General features: G+C 34.9%; 1 protein-coding gene across 6 annotated transcripts in view; it reads left to right on the top strand.

The window, feature by feature from the left end:
• The window catches only part of HOOK3 (hook microtubule tethering protein 3), a 123435-nt gene that overhangs the window by 66231 nt on the left and 38267 nt on the right, over positions 1-18937 (top strand). For all 6 annotated transcript variants that reach the window (XM_086703564.1, XM_086703565.1, XM_086703567.1 and 3 more), the window contains 4 exons: positions 3037-3147; positions 3873-3960; positions 11179-11248; positions 13829-13969. In XM_086703564.1, coding sequence (XP_086559690.1) covers positions 3037-3147; positions 3873-3960; positions 11179-11248; positions 13829-13969 — 410 coding nt within the window. The remainder of the gene's footprint in view (positions 1-3036; positions 3148-3872; positions 3961-11178; positions 11249-13828; positions 13970-18937) is intronic.

The raw sequence follows: 18937 nt of genomic DNA, 5'->3' as shown, positions 1-18937 counted from the left end.
CTTCCACAATGACCTGCAAGTCCATCTTATCACATACCTAGTTTCCATCTTAAATGTGAGTTTGTTTCTGGGTACTCTCTTCTGTTTCATTGGTTTATATGTCTATTCTGACACAATACCCCACTGTCTTATTATTTATAAATTTTTAGTAATTTAATATTTGATAATACACCTTGTTCTTTTTCAAACTGTCTCTTAGAACTTTTCCTTACCTAAATACCCAAAACTTTTGGGAATTATAATTGCATTGACTCTTGTTGGTTAATTTGGGGAGAATTGACATCTTTATGACAATGAATGTTCCTATTTGATCAATATATCTTTCCATTTATTTAGATCTTCAGTGTCTTTCAGTTTTGTAATTTTCTTCTAAATGTCATGCACATATTACATTTACTCTTAGGTACCTTGTTCAGATTTTATAACTGCAATTAGCAAAAGAAAGGATACCATTTTCAGTTTGTTGTTTATTTATGCAATTGAAATCGATGTTTATGTCATTTTACAACCATGCCAGATTCTCATATTACTTCTAGTAATGTCTGCAGTATCTCTTGTCAGAAGTCATATAAAATACAAATAAAATAGTTTTGTTTCTCTTTTTCTATTCCATACCATTTTTTTCCTTCTCAGTCAGCATGTTTGACCTGTAATACAACTCAGAATAGAAGTAATCATATTAGGCAACCATTTCTTGTTGATTTTATACAGAATGCTTTAAATGTTTTGCCAGTGTATTAGCATATATTGTTCAGGGTGTCTATTTTAAATGGATATTAAACTTAATCAGCTCCTTTTCCTGCACTATTGAGATACTCCTATTCTGCTGTTCCTTTCTATTAATGTTGATGAATTATATTAATGGATTGTCTCTGCTTAAGCTATCCTTGCATTCCTGAATCAAAACTCATTTAGTCACTGCAGATTTATTGGTTTCACATCATTAGATTTGCTTTGTTCATTTTATTTAGAATATTTTGCCTCTATGATTCACTTGAAGGTTTCTATCTCATACTTTCCTTATCTGATTTTGGCATCAAAACTATACTAGCTTAAAATGAGTTGGAGAAGATTTAGTAGAACAGCTCTGTGCACCATGAATACTGGCAAGTTTTTTGCTGGGTATATTTCTCTTTATTTTTTAAATTTATTTTTTAATGTTTATTTTTTTTTTTTTAATTTTTTTTTTTCAACGTTTATTTATTTTTGGGACAGAGAGAGACAGAGCATGAACGGGGGAGGGGCAGAGAGAGAGGGAGACACAGAATCGGAAACAGGCTCCAGGCTCTGAGCCGTCAGCCCGGAGCCCGACGCGGGGCTCGAACTCAGGGACTGCGAGATCGTGACCTGGCTGAAGTCGGACGCTTAACCGACTGCGCCACCCAGGCGCCCCTAATGTTTATTTTTTGAGAGACAGAGAGCGTGAGCAGGGGAGGGGCAGAGAGAGAGGGGGACACAGAATCTGAAGCATGCTCCGGGCTCTGAGCTGCCAGCACAGAGCCCAATGTGGGGCTTGAACTCAAACTGTGAGATCATGACCTGAACCGAAGTCAGACACTCAACCGTCTGAGCCACCCAGGCGCCCCCTGGGTATATTTCTTCCCAACATTTTATTACTCAATTTTCAACATACACTAAAGTTGAAAGAATTAGTTAACTTGAATGTGGACTGAGAAACTACCCAAAATAAATGTAGCCCAAAGAAACTATATGTGACATTAAAAGATGTTAAATTAAAATCAGATGATCCAATTAGAGTTCCAGAAAAGAGAACAGCAAGAAATATAAAAAGATGTTATTTGAGGAAAAGGATGCGTGAACATTGTTTTAGAACTAATGAAGGACATCAGAGGTAGTATTTACAGTGAATAACAAACTAAATAAGGAATCTACAACTAGAAATATTGCAGTGAAATTCTGTAATACACTAATTCTCTCCACCTATTTCTGATCTGGAGCTTAATACACTTTGTTTTTCAATGATAATATTTTTCTTTCCAAAAGTTCTCTTTGAGTGTTCTTTCAAACCTGCCTGATCATCTTCCTTTCTTAATTTAGATTTCCATCTTTATTTTCTTTAAGTATTAAACCTACTATTTTATAACTAATAGTTCCAATCTGAAATCCTTTCAGGTCTTATTCTACTAGTTTGTTGTTAGTGTTGTTAATGTTAATGGTGTTCATGGTGGCTTCTTTATGGCCTTTGCTCTTTCATTTGGCTCCTCTTTATCTTCAGGAATACTAGGAGGTTTTGGTTGATGTTGTATTCTTCCAAACAATGTTTTGTATATGCCAGATTTGTCACAGCACTACCAACCAGGACAACTTTAAATTAATTGCCTGGGTTAGGATTTGCTGGATAAAGCCTGTGGTAGAAATGGAAACACAAATCTACATGTTAGTAGGCCATAGTTACAAACTTTCAAGTTATACTTGTTTAAACCCAGAGCACTCACTTTATGACAGGCAAGCTTCCTTACTGATTTTTTCCAGCTAATGGATTTTTTCTTAACCTACCTGTTTACTGACTCAGTACCTTTAGAGCCCAAGATGGTTAAACAACTGGTCTTCCTTTACATTCAAAGCTCTAGTTTCCTGGTATTAGCAGTTGGTGCTTCGTGGAACCTGTAGCTTCCATACAGACTTCCTACTCATTTCAGGCCCTGAAGCTTTCTCTTACTTTCTTGTAAGCACAGCTGTGCAATCAGGTTTTTTGTTCCCTAGCATTTCTTTTGCTTTGTGCTGAGTTTCAGACCCCTCTGTTATGTGTAGTACAGGAAATGAAAGTCTATACTGTACATTCTTTGTAATTTTGTACATTGCTACTTTGGAGAATTAGATTTTAGAACCCATAATGTCTGAGCAGATTTTTGTTACTTGTTCTCTCTGTTGGGTTAGGCTGCTATATTGTACACTTTTTTTTTTCTTTTTGATATTTGTTGCTGGAGGGGGTAGTTTTCATAGCTCTGTGGAAGAAAATAGTGATAATTTCCAATGTTTCAAATTTTAAAAATTAATGGTACCTTTCTGTATCAGGTAGTAGAACTACAAAATAGATTATCTGAAGAATCGAAGAAAGCAGATAAATTAGATTTTGAATATAAGCGGCTAAAAGAAAAAGTTGACAGTCTTCAAAAAGAAAAAGATGTGAGTATATATGTATTAGGCACTTTGGTTTTGAACATTGCTAAAATTGAGACAATGACATTTAATTCATATTTGGACTATAATAATTCCTTCTATTTATAAATTTAAAAATTAGAGATCCTATTTGTTTTTAAATTATAGAAGATTTACATTTGTGTTTCAGAAATAAATGTAAAATAAAAGATTAAAAGAATGTTTTTACTTCCACTCTAATTTCTTTTGTATACTTTTATGTTTTCTACCACTTTTGTTTCTCATACATTGTTCTGCTCATGACTTTCTATAAATTTGAATAGCTTTTCTGTTTTCTGTATAATTGAGAGGATACAATTCTTTTTGTTGTTGTTCATCATATCTTGAATCTTTTAAAAATATTTTTACTTTGTCATGGTTGATGAATATTTAGTCTTAGCTCTTTGATCTTTTTATGTCTCATGAAAAGAATGTTATATAATGTACTTTATATAATGTACTGGAGTAAACAGTTTTGTTTCTTATGTTTAACTGTGTATAACATATTGCCTTGCAAATAGTAGATATTTAATATTGTTAAATATTAAAATTGTTGTAATTTTGTCCTTTTATGATCTTTCTATGGAAAATCAAAACATGAAACATGTCCACGTTCCCTACTGTTCATCACTCTCTTAGGTAAGGCAAAGACCACTGATGAATAAATTCATAAAACGTAAAGCTAACTTTCCTTATTTTTGATGTCCCTCCAGAGGTTAAGAACAGAAAGGGATTCTCTGAAGGAAACCATTGAAGAGCTTCGTTGTGTACAGGCACAAGAAGGACAGCTCACAACTCAAGGTAAAAACATTTCAGTAGCTCAAGCAAGATCATTTATTTTTTACAGTATGAGTAGAAATTTTTGATTCATTTTAAGATGCCTGCACCAGTGGATGAAAATGAAAAACTGGTGAAGAGGCATGAAGTTGATATAAACTGTTACCCAGATTTTGTGGCAAATAGGCTATAGTTAATAAGACCAGATTTACTTGGCTTATTTTGTATTTTAATTATATGTAAATATTTGAATTTTATTAGATCAAAAGCATAAACATTTGTTAAATCATCTGTGTTAATAAACCTGGAAAATTTTATTCTGGAAAGTTTCTTATGACCTCTTTTAAAAGTCAGTCAGTGGTTTTTTTTTTTCGCCTGAGATGTGAGGTGGATATCAATGCATTACAGGACTTCTGTACAAAGTAGAACTCTGCTCTTCTCACAGGGAAGGAGCAGCACTTAGCTCGAAGTTAGTCCCTTCCACTTTTGTCATCATGCTGGCAGATGTGGAGCCTGAACGGTGACTTGTACAGCTTCACAGTTTGTTCACCCCTGTTCCAGTAACCTGCCCTTGGCTTTTCAGTTACCCAAAACTGGAATTCTTCCTCTCCTCTGACTACAACCTCCTTTTTCTCCTCCTCATTCCTTCTGCCTACCGCATTTCACCTTTAACCCCCTCTCTGTTGTTCCTAAAAAAAATTTTTTTTTAATGTTTACTTATTTTTGAGACAATGCGAGAGACAGAGTGCAAGCAGACAGAGGGAGACACAGAATCTGAAGCGGGCTCCAGGCTCTGAGCTGTCAGCCCAGAACCCAATGCGGGGCTCGAACTCACGAACCGTGAGATCACGACCTGAGCCGAAGTCGGACACTTAACTGACTGAGCCACTCAGGCGCCCCCCCGTCTGTGGTTTCTATTTCTGTTGATCAGCTCTCTTCTGGCCTCATTTTCCAGCTTACACAGCCCACCTCACAGCCATTTAACTGTGTTCTGATCACCACCATCTTTTCTTAATGGTGAAAGCTTGTCAAACACCAGTTCAGATTGCCTCAAGTTTTTTTTCTCTGTTCCAAATTAACCAGGGCCAGCTAAAGACAGTTATATATCTTTATCTTTTTTTTTTCCTTTTTTAAATTAAGGTATAATTAACATAACATTGTATTAGTTTCAAGTGTACAACCTAATGATTCGATATTGGTATTTATTGTGAAATGATCACCACACGAAGACTAATTAACATTCGTCAACATACACAGTTACAAAATTTGTTTTCTTGTGATGAGAACTTTTAACTTATTCTCAACAACTTTCAGTATGCAATATAGTGTTATTAACTATAGTCACCACGCTATACATTATATCTGTGTGACTTATTTATTTTATATCTGGAAGTTTGTACCTTTTGACCCCTTCACCCATTTTGCCCACCCCCTCATATGTCACCTCTGGCGATCACCAATCTGTTCTCTGTATCTGTGGCTTGGTTTTTTTGTATTTTTTATTTTGTTTTGTTTTGTTTTTAGATTCCACATATAAATGAAATCACACAATATTGGTCTTTCTGTGTCTGAGTTATTCACTTAGCATATTGCTCTCAAGATGCATCATATCACAAATGGCAAGATTTCCTTCTTATGGAGTTCATATATACATATGTGTGTGTGTGTATGTATGTATATATATATATATGTATATATATATATATAATCTCACAATTTGTTTATATATCAATTGATGGAAACTTAAGCTGCTTCCATGTCTTAACTATTGTAAATAATGAGGGCACAGGTATCTTTTCAAGTTAGTATTTTCATTTTCTGTGATTAAATTCTCAGAAGAGGAATTGCTGGATCATATGGTAGTTTTATTTTTAATTTATGTTTTCCACAATGGCTGCACCAACTTACATTCCACCAACAGTGCACAAGGGTTCACTTTTCTCCACATTCTCATCAACGCTTGTTATCTCTTGTCCTTTTGACTGGTGTGAGGTGATAGCTCATGTGGTCTTGATTTGCATTTCCCTCCTGATGAGTGATGTTCAGCATCTTTTCATGTGCCTGTTGGCCATCTGGATGTCTTCCTCAGAGAAATGTCTATTCAGATCCTCTGCTCATTTCTTAATTGTTTTTGCAGTTGAGTTGTATGAGCTCTTTAAATGTTTTTATATTAACCCCTTATCAGATGTATTGTTTGCAAATATTTTCTTACATTTAGTGCATTCTCTTTTCATTTTGTTCAGTTTCCTTTGCTATGGAGAGGCTCTTTAGTTTGAAGTAGTCAGTAGTAGATTTTTGCTTTTGAGAAAATTCTATATCTTGCTTGTCTTCACAAAAATTATTTCTGAACATAATTGGATACTCATTGCTGCTTGGTAATCCTTTCATGTATCTCTAATCTACTGTATAAGTTTTTCCCAAATTTTAAGAATCAGCCTAAACCTTAATTCCTTAACTCTCAGCCCCCATATCAAGAGAGGCTATCTCATGTAAACTTACACTTTTGTTTCTTTGCTACCTATAAGCCTGTATGTTTTAACCTTATTTATGTATATGTCGTTGACCTAGCAAATTTGCTCAAAAAATTTACCCTAATGAATTAAATCGTCGTTTATAATAGTGAAATTTAGAAACAACCTAAAAGTCTCATTCAATTGTAAACTGTAGAGCCATTTAAAAAAAGAACTATATCTTATATGCCTGACCTGGAGAGAGATGTATGTTATGTCATTAAGTTAAAAAAAATGGTGACACCATTTGTGAGAAACACTCTCAGCAAGCTTCAATAGAAAGAAATTTCCTCAACCTAATAAGGGACATCTATGAAAAACCTACAGCTAACTTTATACTTAATGGTGAATACTAAATGTTTTCCTTAAGATCAGGAACAAGGCAAGGATGATCACTATTTTTTATGTGTTATTATTTATTAAACTCCAGCATAGTTAACATACAGTGTTAAACTAGTTTCAGGTGTACAATATAGTGATTCAACAATACTGTACATTACTCAGTGCTCATTCTAAGTGTACTCCTTAATCCTCTTCACCTATTTCACCCATCCCCCCACCCACCTCCCTTCTGGCAACCATCAGTTTGTTCTTCATAGTTAGCAGTTTGTTTTTTGTATTGTTTCTTCTTTTTTTTTCTTTTGTTCATTTGTTTCTTAAATTTCACATATGAGTGAAATCATATGATATTTGTCCTTCTCTGACTTATTTCACTTAGAATTATACTATCTCCCTCTATGTTGTTACAAATTGCTGGTTTCATTCTTTTTTATGGCTGCATTTTATATATATATATATATATATATATATATGTATGTGTATATATATATATATATGTATATGTATGTATGTATATGTATATACATATATATATATATAATGAATATCACATTTTCTTTATCCATTTATCTATCAATGGACACTTGGATTGCTTCCATAATTTGGCTGTTGTAAATAATGCTTCGGTAAACATGGGGGTGCATAAAGGATGTTCACTCTTGCTGCTTCTTTTCATTGTCGTATCAGAGGTTCTTGCAGTCAGGCAAGAAAAAGAAATAAAACACATTCAGATTAGAAAGGAGGACGTAAAAAAAAAAATCACAGAACTAGTAAATGAGTTCAGCAAGGCCTCAATATATAATAAGATCAGTATATAAATACCAATTATATTTTTGTGTACTATGAGTAAATTATCTGGAAATGAAATTACAATAGTAGCATAAAGAATAAAATGCTTAGGAGTAAGTTTAATAAAGAAGCATAACATTTGCAACAATGTGGATAGAACTAGAGTATATTATGCTAAGCAAAATAAGTCAATCAGAGAAACACAAATCTATGATTTCACTCGTGGCATTTAAGATACAAAACAGATGAACATAAGGGAAGGGAAGCAAAAATAATATAAAAACAGAGAGAGGCAAACCATAAGAAACTCTTAAATGCAAAGAGCAAACTCTGCATTTGCTCCAGGGTTTGAGTGGGGGGAAGGGCTAAAGGGGTGAAGGGCATTAAGGAGGACACTTGCTGAGATGAGCACTGGGTGTTACATGTAAGTGATGAATTGCTAAATTCTGTTTCTGAAATAATTATTACACTGTATGTTAACTAACTTGGATTTGAATTAAAAAAAAAAAATACAAGCAGAAGACCTGTACACTGAAAACTATTAAGTCATTGCCAAGCTAAAGATCTAAATAAATGGAGAGACAATCCATGTTCAGGTATCAGAAAATTCACTCTAGTTAAGACTGCAGTCCTCTTAATATTGACTTTATTGAATAATAAAGATTCAGTGCAATCCCAATCAAATTCTAAGCAGATTTCCTTTGTAGAAATTGACACACTTATTCAATTTATGTGAAAATACAAAGGAACCAGTATAACCAAGAAAAAAAAATCTTGGAAAGGAAAAGGTTGGAGAAATCACATTCTGATTTCAAACTTACTATAAAGCTACTGTAATTGAAAAACATGAAATTCACATAAGAGTAGACATACAAAGATCAATGTACTATATCACATTAAGAGAATGAAGGGAGAAAAATCACATAATCATTTCAATTGATGCAGAAAAGGCATTTGACAAAGTCTAACACCATCATTAAAGGAAAAAAAAAACATAAAAAACTTCAATAAATTAGGAAGAGTGCTAGAAAGGGAACTTCCACAACATGAAGTCCATATGTGAAAAATCCACAGCTCACATCAACTCAATGATGAAAGACTGAAAGCTTTTCCTCTAAGATCAGAAGCAAGACTACCAACTACCACCACTTCTGCACTTCTGTTGAACATAGCCCAGCAAGTTCTAACCAGACCAATTAGACAAAAGAAAAATTTTTTAATCTAAATTAGAAAGAACTAAAACTATCTTTCGAGTTGGCATGATTACAAAAAACAAAAAACACCCGTTAGAACTAGTAAAATGAATTCAACAAAGTTGTAGGATGCAGCTCAGTTACGTTAGCAGCAAAAATATATATGCAAACACTGATACTGAAAAATCTAAAAAGGAAATTAAGAAAATAATTTTATATATTACAGGATCAAAGAGAATAAAATACATGGGAATAAATTTAACCAAGGAAGCAAAGACTTGCACCCTGAAAACTACTGTTGCCACTTCTTACAAAAAAATGAAAAACCCATCCTAAAATTAATATAGAATCTCAAGGGATCCTGAATAGCCAAAATAGTCTTAAAAAGGAAAAAAGTTGGAGAACTCACCCTGATTATTTCAAAACTTAATATAATGGTAGCAATCGGAGTAGTGTGGTATAGGCATAAAGACAGTCATATAAGGCCAGCAGAATAGAACAGAAAGCCCAGAAATAAACCCTTCCTTATGTCATCAGTCGATTTTCAACAACAGTGTCAAAACCATTCAGTGAGGGAAAGGGAAGTCTTTTCAATATACTGTGCTGGAAAAACTGGATATCTACATCCAAACTCATGTTTTAAAAAATGGACTCAAAATGGGTAAAAGACCTAATGTAAGGGCTAAACCTATAAAACAGAGGAAAATTGTCATGACTTTGGATTTGGCAATGATTTCTTGGAATTGATACCAAAAGCTAAGTCAACAAATGAAACAATTTGGACTTCATCAAAATTAAAACTTCTGTGCATCGAAGAACACTTTTTTTTTTAAATTTTTTTTAACGTTTATTTATTTTTGAGACAGAGAGAGACAAAGCATGAACGGGGGAGGGTCAGAGAGAGGGAGACACAGAATCTGAAACAGGCTCCAGGCTCTGAGATGTCAGCACAGAGCCCGACACGGGGCTCGAACTCACGGACTGGGAGATCACGACCTGAGCCGAAGTCGGACACTTAACCGACTGAGCCACCCAGGCGCCCCTCGAAGAACACTATTGACAGAGTAAAAAGCAACCCATAAAATGGGGAGAAAATATTTGTAAATCATATATATATATATATATATATATACACATATATATATTTGATAAGTGATTGAAATCCAGAATATATAAAGAACTTATACAACTCAACAATAAAAAACAGCTAAGCTTACAAATGGGTGACTTGAATAGATATTTCTCCAAAGATGGCGGCAAAAAAGCATATGAAAAGATGCTCAATATCAAAGTCATTAGAGAAATGCAAATCAAAACCATGAGAGTTCACAGCCATTTAGATGGCTACTACCAAAAAATGAAAGGAAAATAAGTGTTGGGGGGCATGTGGAGAAATTGGAACTCTTGTGCATTGCTGTTAGGAATGTAAAATGGGAGGCCACTGGTAGAAGAGTTTGGTGGTTCTTCAAATGGTTAAACATAAAATTACCACATGATCCAGCAATTCCATTCCTACGTAAATATGCAAAATTCAAAGCAAGGACTCAAGCATATACTGGTTTAACAGTGTTGAAAGCAGCATTATCCACAGTAGCCAAAAGATGGAAACAACCTAAATGTTCCTCAGTAGAGGAATGGATAAAGAAAATGTGTGTGTGTGTGTGTGTGTGTGTGTGTGTGTGTGTGTGTGTGTGTGTGTGTGTGTTTGGCTATGAAAAGGAATGAAGTTCTGATAAATTCTACATGTGTGAGTTTTCAAAACATTATGCTAAGTGAAGTAATATAGGCCCCAAAGGGTAAATATTAGTATGATTCCATGAGGTATGTAGAATAGGCAAATTCATTGAGACAGAAAGTAGAATAAAGGTTATGAGGAGCTAAGGGAGAAGGGAATGAGGAGTTATTGCTTAATGGTTACAAAATTTGTGTTTTTGGGTAAGGAGTTTTAGAAATAGTGTTGATGATTCCACAGCATAGTGAATATAGTTATTGCCACTCAATTGTACACTTAAAAATTGTTAAAATGAGGGGCATCTGGGTGGCTCAGTCGGTTGGGTGTCTGACTTCAGCTCAGGTCATGATCTCACTGCTTGTGAGTTCGGGCCCTGCGTCGGGTTCTGTGCTGACAGCTCAGAGCCTGGAGCCTGCTTCAGAGTCTGTCTCCATCTCTCTGCCCCTCCCCTGCTCGTGCTCTCTCTCTCTCTCTCTCAAATATAAAAAATAAAACATAAAATTTGTTTTAAATTGTTAAAACGATAATAACGTAAGGCAACTGTGATACAGTCTTTTACTTGACTAAAACAAAGATTTTAGATATTAAAATTAATGCTCAAAGTAGTGTTTCATATAGATACTAAAGGAGATCGATATACTCTCTCTTAAACCTTGCATCCATGTTTGTGTATTTGTAGGGTTAATGCCTTTGGGAAGTCAAGAATCTTCAGATAGTCTGGCAGCAGAGATTGTTACACCTGAGATAAGGTAAGGAGAATACGACATTCAGTCGTATTGAAACTTACTCCTCTACAGTATAAAAAGGAGTTTCTTACTCATTATTACTAATAATTTCAACATGAACTCAGTATTAAATGTCCATGTTTTCAGCCTGTTAGAAGCTTTCTTCATTTGGCCCAAGAGACATTTTCCTACTTGGGTAGGACAGTATTTCGCACATTCACAGCAAACTAATATATCTGTGCTTGGGTATTCTTAGCAGACATTTAGCAGTGAAACCACTTGGCCTAAAGTAAAGGTTATGCCTACCCAACAGCCTGCAAAATAATTAGTCACTAAGATTTATCTGTCTGGGAAAGATATATTACAGTAGACAGACGTATCTTCCCCTCTCTAGTATTCTTCCTTCAGTATTAACTTACAGTTTTATTTAGGGATAGCATTTTTAAAATTCCATTTATTTCATTATATGCCTGCCTTGATGTGTAAGAATGAAAAATTAGGGGAGAGGCACCAAGTATCTGACAGAAGGAGAATGATTAACCCTGTATATTGCTTTTACCTTCTGGGGGACTATTTGCCCCCTTTTAAAATTGACACACTGGCCCTTGGGAATGCAAGCTGGTGCAGCCACTCTGGAAGAGAGTATGGAGGTTCCTCAAAAAACTAAAAATAGAACTACCCTACAACCTAGCAATTGCATTACTAGGCATTTATCCACGGGATACAGGTGTGCTGTTTTGAAGGGACACATGCACCCCCGTGTTTATAGCAGCAGTGTCAACAATAGCCAAAGTATGGAAAGAGCCCAAATGTCCATCTATGGATGAATGGATAAAGAAGATGTGGTACATATATACAATGGAGTATTACTCGGCAATCAAAAAGAATGAAATCTTGCCATTTGCAACTACGTGGATGGAACTGGAGGGTATTATGCTAAGTGAAATTAGTCAGAGAAAGACAAAAATCATATGACCTCACTCATATGAGGACTTTAAGAGACAAAACAGATAAACATAAGGGAAGGGAAACAAAAATAAGATAAAAACAGGGAGGGGGACAAAACAGAAGAGACTCATAAATATGGAGAACAAACGGAGGGTTACAGGAGGGGTTGTGGGAGGGGGGATGGGCTAAATGGGTAAGGGGCACTAAGGAATCTACTCCTGAAATCATTGTTGCACTATATGCTAACTAATTTGGATGTAAATTTTAAAAAATAAAAAATAAAACGAGTAAAAAAAAATAAAATAAAATTGACACTGGCCTTGATTCTTCATAAAATCTTTGGGAGGGTATTAAATGAAATGATTGTGTAAGGGTTTCATAAACTTTGAAAGTTACAATAGGCATTCAGTTACTTGTTGAATAAATGAAGACAATATTTATTGTTGGCATTTATTTAAGGAGGATAAAAAGGAGAATAATGTAGCACCAACACAGGAAGCATCTTATATGCCTTTTCCTTTTCTACCTTCTGATGTGGTACTTTATTATTGGACCAATAAAATTTGTAGAATGAATCTAAATACAGGGCTATATCAAAAAAAAAAAAGAAAAACCACAGTTTTTAAGGAAGCTTTTAGATTATGCAGTTGGATTTTTAACCTGAAGAAAAGGAACAATGATAAAGATTCAACAAATAAAATGGCTTTTTTGAGTATGACTCATCACAAAGTCAAATATACTCTGTCTCCAGAAGAGCCATCAAGAAAATGAAATGGTAAAAGAGATGAAATATAACATTGTATTAGTTTTAGGTGTACAGCATAATGATTTGAAATGTCTATATTGTGAAATGATCACCACAGTAAGTTCAGTTAACATTCATCACCACACATAATTACAACTTTTTTTTTTCTTGTGGTGGTACTTTTGTTTTGAGCAACTTGACAGGATTGTCATTTTTTTCTAGAAATTAATCCTAAGGAAATAACCAATAAAGCTGATCGCTTTGATCACATCAAAGCTCAAAATTGATAACAAATTCCAAATAATTGTGCATTGATTAAATAGCAGTTCATCTGCAGTATGTTGTTTAACATGTCATTTAAAGTGTTATATTTATTATTAAGGTATAATATTTAATGATATGAAAAGATTGTGCAAACTTAAGTATGAATAGCAGATGCAGCTCTGAGAACATGGCTTGTTAACAAGAATACAATTTCACATATTTATAGGAATGGGTGGACTGCATATATTGAAGGCTTTCTTTGTTGACTATTATGTCTTGACACCAAGTGATTGGTAGTTCAAGAGTATAGCATTAGAGATTATGTTTTTTGATGAGAACTGAAAAACAAATACATAAATTCATTCACAGCTTAAATATTTAAACCAAAAAGGAAATAGAATTTTGAAGTATCGTTCATTACAGTCATGATGTTTGGAGATGCTGTTATCTTCAGATTATCCATTCTGAAAAGAAAGTACTGAAGACCTGAATGTAATGTCTTAGCCAATTACAAGAGCTAAATTCTTTGCAGTATTTTGTTTTTCATTTCTGTTCTATGCATTAAATCTGTAACTGTGAATAGCTGGATTTTGGTAACAGTATTGCATCAGTGTACTACATAATCAGCTTTTCTTTTGTTCATTCAGGGAGAAACTTATTCGTCTTCAGCATGAGAATAAGATGTTAAAAATTAACCAAGAGGGTTCAGACAATGAAAAAATTGCCTTATTGCAGAGTCTTCTGGATGATGCAAACCTACGCAAGAATGAACTGGAGACAGAGAATAGGTAAGGATGTATGTAGATGACAGCATTTTGACACAGGTTTTCTCTGTTTTCCTTGATTTTGATTCCCTTAAACAAAGATTTGGATTGTATGTTGAGTAGTGATAATGTGTTATTCCATTTCATTTTAAGAGTACCTTAATCCATTTTTCTGCTTACAGATAGACTTGCATAAAAGTGTTGTGCCTCTTTATAATAGCATTCCCCTCTTTATTTCTTCAAGCAAACTGATACCAACCCCCCCACCCTTTTCCCTTTCTAATTACTAATAAAACCAGAAGATTAAAAAAAAGTCTGATTATTAATTCAGTCTTTCACAATTTTAGTTCTATTCATTATCAGAATAATACAGTTTACCCTGTTTTTATAAGCTAATGTGTTGAAGGATCAGTTTTGAGAAAAACAGGATCCATCAGAACTGAATTGACAAGAGTTTTTTTCCTTTTTTTTTTTTTTTTCAAACCTGTTATTTCTTGTGACCCTGAAAAGAAGTCATTCATTTTATAAACAATTCAATTATGAGAATTCAGAATCTGGAAATTTAGGGGCGCCTGGGTGGCGCAGTCGGTTAAGTGTCCGACTTCAGCCAGGTCACGATCTCGCGGTCCGTGAGTTCGAGCCCCGCATCGGGCTCTGGGCTGATGGCTCAGAGCCTGGAGCCTGTTTCCGATTCTGTGTCTCCCTCTCTCTCTGCCCCTCCCCCGTTCATGCTCTGTCTCTCTCTGTCCCAAAAATAAATAAACGTTGAAAAAAAAAAATTTTTTTTAAAAAAAACAAAACAGAATCTGGAAATTTAACAAGAAAATCATTATGTAGTCATTCAAAGCAACTGTACAGCAGTAGCTTACTCTGGAAAGAATTACGTTTATATTTTGTTGTGACAGTCTTTTAGTTCTTTTCCTTTTTGGAAATGTTTCTTAGATACCAAACATGGTGTCTTTTCCTTTTCTTAGTGTTGTGATATTATGTCATTTTTGAGGGATTTGACATTTTCATTAATGGTTTCATAGTTTGCTTGATATTACAGTTTCTTTATTATGCCTGATTGGGCATTTCCCAGGTGTGAGTCAACAATGTTATGACCATTTTACATGTCCTGCCCTTCTTGGCACTTTAATTTTATTTATTTATTTATTTATTTATTTATTTATTTATTTATTTATTTGTCTGTCTATTTATTTATTTAAATGTTTATTTATTTTTGAGAGAGAGAGAGACAGCATGAGCAGAGGAGGGGCAGAGAGAGAGGGAGACACAGAATCCGAAGCAGCCTCCAGGCTCTGTCAGCACAGAGCCTAAGTGGGGCTTGAACTGAAGAACCACAAGAGCATGTCCTGAGACAAAGTCAGACGCTTAAACGACTGAGCCACCCAGGCACCCCTGCAGTTTGATTTTTAAAGCTGCTGTGGTAAAATTAGCAAAAAGCATAAATAACAGGGTGATTATTAGAGCATAATAAAGCATAAAAAGGAAGACAGTTTTATATCAATTCTTAGAGCATAGAGAATGAATACTTTTTTAAAATACTTAGAAAAAGTTTAAAATGAAAAGTGGAGAAAAGGGACTTGCAGAAAGCAGCTTGGCAATCATGCAGCCCCATGGGTGAGAGCACTTGTGTTCATCTCCATCGTCCTTTGCTTCTGGGCTGTATTTTAGCCATCTTTAGTCAGGAAGGTCTTCCCTGTACCCTAATTTTTTTCCAGTGAATCAACACCCATAACTTCCTTTATAATGCTTTGCATTGTTTCTCACTGATCTTATGGCCATTGGTCTTCTCTGATCAGAAAAAGAACAACTACTTGTCATTTACACAGCACTCATGTTGTAGATGACTGATTGCCTCCCAAGTCCCAATGCCATTTACAGCTGTTTACACTTTAGTATTGTGTTTGTTTCTTTTTTTTAAATCATTTTATTTTATTTTTTTCATTATGATCAGTGTACTCCATCCCCACACCCACCTCCCCTCTAGTAACCATCAGTTTGTTCCTTTTAGTTAAGAGTCTGTTTCTTGTTTTGTCTCTCTCTTTTTTCCTTTCTTTCGCTCGTTTGTTTCTTAAATTCTTTTTTTTTATGTGTATTTATTTTTGAGAGGTAGTGTGTGAGAGTGGGGGAGAGGCAGAGGGAGAGGGAGAGAGGGAATCCCAAGCAGGCTCCATGCTGTCAGCACCAAGCCCGACACAGGCTTGAACCCATGAACCCACTAACTGTGAGATCATCATCTGAGCCAAAATCAAATGTTCAGACACCCAACCCACTGAGCCAGCCAGCCAGGCACCTCTTATTTCTTAAATTCTACATATGAATGAGTTCATATGGTATTTGTCTTTCTCTGAGTGACTTATTTTGTTTAATATTATACTCTAGCTCTATCTTGTTGCAAATGGCAAGATTTCATTCTTTTTTACACTTAAATAATATTCCAGTGTGCATGTGCATGTGTGTGTGTGTGTGAATACATCTTCTTTATCTATTCATGTTTTGATGGACACTTGGACTGCTTCCATGGTTTGGCTGTTGTAAATAATGCTGCACTAAACATAAGGATACATGTATCCTGTTAAATTAGTGTTTTTGTATTTTGGGGGTAAATATCTGGTAGAGCGACTACTGGATCATAAGGTAGTTCTATTTTAAAATTTTTGAGGAATCTCCATGCTGTTTTCCACAGTGGCTGTGCCAGTTTGCATTCCCACCAATAGTGCAAGAGTGTTCCTTTTTTTCCAGCTCCTTGCCAACACTTTTTTCCTGTGTCTTTGATTTTAGCCATTATGATATTGTAGTTTTGATTTGCATTTCCTTAATGATGAGTGATGTTGAACATCTTGTCCTGTGTCTGTTGGCCATCTGTATGTCTTCTTTGGATAAATGTCTATGTTTTCCACCCATTTTTTAATTGGGCTATTTGGGGTTTTGGTTGTTGAGTTGTGTACGTTCTTTACATATTTTGGATACTAGCCCTTTATTGGATATGGTATCTGAAAATATCTTCTCCCATTCCATAGGTTACCTTTTAGTTTTGTTGATTGTTTGCTTTGCTATGCGCAAACTTTCTATTTTGATGTGGTCCCAATAGTTTGTTTTCTTTGCCTCAGGAGACACATCTACAAAAGTGTTGCTACAGCTAATGTCAGAAAGATTACTGCCTGTGCTCTCTTCAAGGATTTTTATGGTTTCAGGTCTCACAGTTAGGTCTTTAATCCATTTTGAGTTTATTTTTGTGTATGGTATAAGAAAGTGGTCAAGTTTGGGTGCCTGGGTGGCTCAGTCAGTTAAGCGTCTGACTTCAGCTCAGGTTATGATCTCACGCTCTGGGAGTTCAAGCCTTGCGTCAGCCTCTGTGCTGACAGCTCACAGCCTGGATCTCACTTCAGATTGTGTGTCTCCCCCTTTCTCTGCCCCTCCCCTGCTCATGCTCTCTCTGTCTCTCTGTCTCTGTCTCAAATATAAATAAAAACATTTAAAAAAAAATTTTTTTAAAGTGGTCAAGTTTCATTCTTTTGCATGTGGCTGTCCATTTTTCCCAACACCATTTGTTGAAGATTAAATGACCATATAATTGTGGGTTTATTTCTGAGTTTTCTGATCTATTTTGTGTATTTTTATGCCAGTACCATAAAGTTTTAATTACTGCTGTTTTGTAATGTAACTTGAAATCTGGAATTGTGATACCTCCAGATTTTTCTTTTTTAAGATTGCTTTGGCTACTCAAGGTCTTCTGTGGCTCCATACAAATTTTAGGATTTTTTTTTTAGTTCTATGAAAAATGCTATTGGCATTTTTGATAGGGATTGCATTAAATATGTAGACTGATTTGGATAATACAGACATTTTAACAATGTTTGTTCTTCCTTTTAAAAAAAATTTTTTTTTAACATTTATTCATTTTTGAGAGACAGAGACAGCGTGAGTGTGGGGATGGGGGCAGAGAGAGAGGATGACACAGAATCTGAAGCAGGCTCCCGGCTCTGAGCTGTCAGCACAGAGCCCTACGTAATCTCACAAGATCATGACATGAGCCAAAGTCGGACACTTAACCGACTGAGCCACCCAGGCGCCCCAACAATATTTTTTTTTCCAATCCATGAGCATAAAATGTTTCTCCATTTCTTTACTTCATATTAAATTTCTTTCATCAGTATTTTACAGGTCTTTCACCTCTGGTTAAGTTTATTCCTAGATATTTTATTGTTTTTGGCACAGTTGTAAATGAGATTGTTTTCTTAATTTCTTTTTCTGCTGCTCTATTATTACTGTATAGGAATGCAATAGATTTCTGTATCTTGACTTTGTATCCTGCGACTGAATTTTTTTTTATCAGTTCTAGTCATTTTTTGGTGGAGTTTTCTATAAGTGGTACCATGTCAAGTGCAAATAGTGAGAATTTTACCTCTTCCTTACCAATTTGGATGCCTTTTATTTCTTCATGTTGTCTGTACGGTGTGGCTCAGATTTTCAGTACTATATTGAATAAAAGTACTGAGTGGACATTCTTGTCTTGTTCCAGACTTTAGGGGAAAAGCTCTGTTTTTCACCATTGAATATGATGTTGGCTGTGGATGTTTCATATAAGGTCTTTATTATCTTGAGGTATGCTGCCTGTAGATCTACTTTGCAGAGGGTTTTTAATGTGTTAATGGATTTAGTTTCCTGATACTTTGTTGAAGATTTTTGCATCTATATTCCTAAGAGATATTGGCCTATGGTTCTCTTTTTTTGTGGTGTCATTATCAGGTTTTGGTATGATCAGGGTGATGCTGGCCTCATGGAATGAATTTGGAAGTTTTCCTTTCTCTTGTATTTTTTGGAATAGTTTGAGAAGGATAGGTATTAACTTCTCTAAATGTTTGGTAAAATTCATCTGTGAAGCCATCTGGTCCTGGACTTGTTTCCTGGGAGTTTTTTGATTACTGATTTAATTTCATTGTTAGTAATTGGTCTGCTCAAATATTCTATTCCTGCTTTAGTTTT

The sequence above is a fragment of the Puma concolor genome, chromosome B1 (assembly GCF_028749965.1).
Source record: "Puma concolor isolate L17-30 chromosome B1, mPumCon1.1.hap2, whole genome shotgun sequence".
Classification (NCBI taxonomy): Eukaryota; Metazoa; Chordata; class Mammalia; order Carnivora; family Felidae; genus Puma; species Puma concolor.
This window is presented reverse-complemented; position numbering and strand designations above follow the sequence as displayed.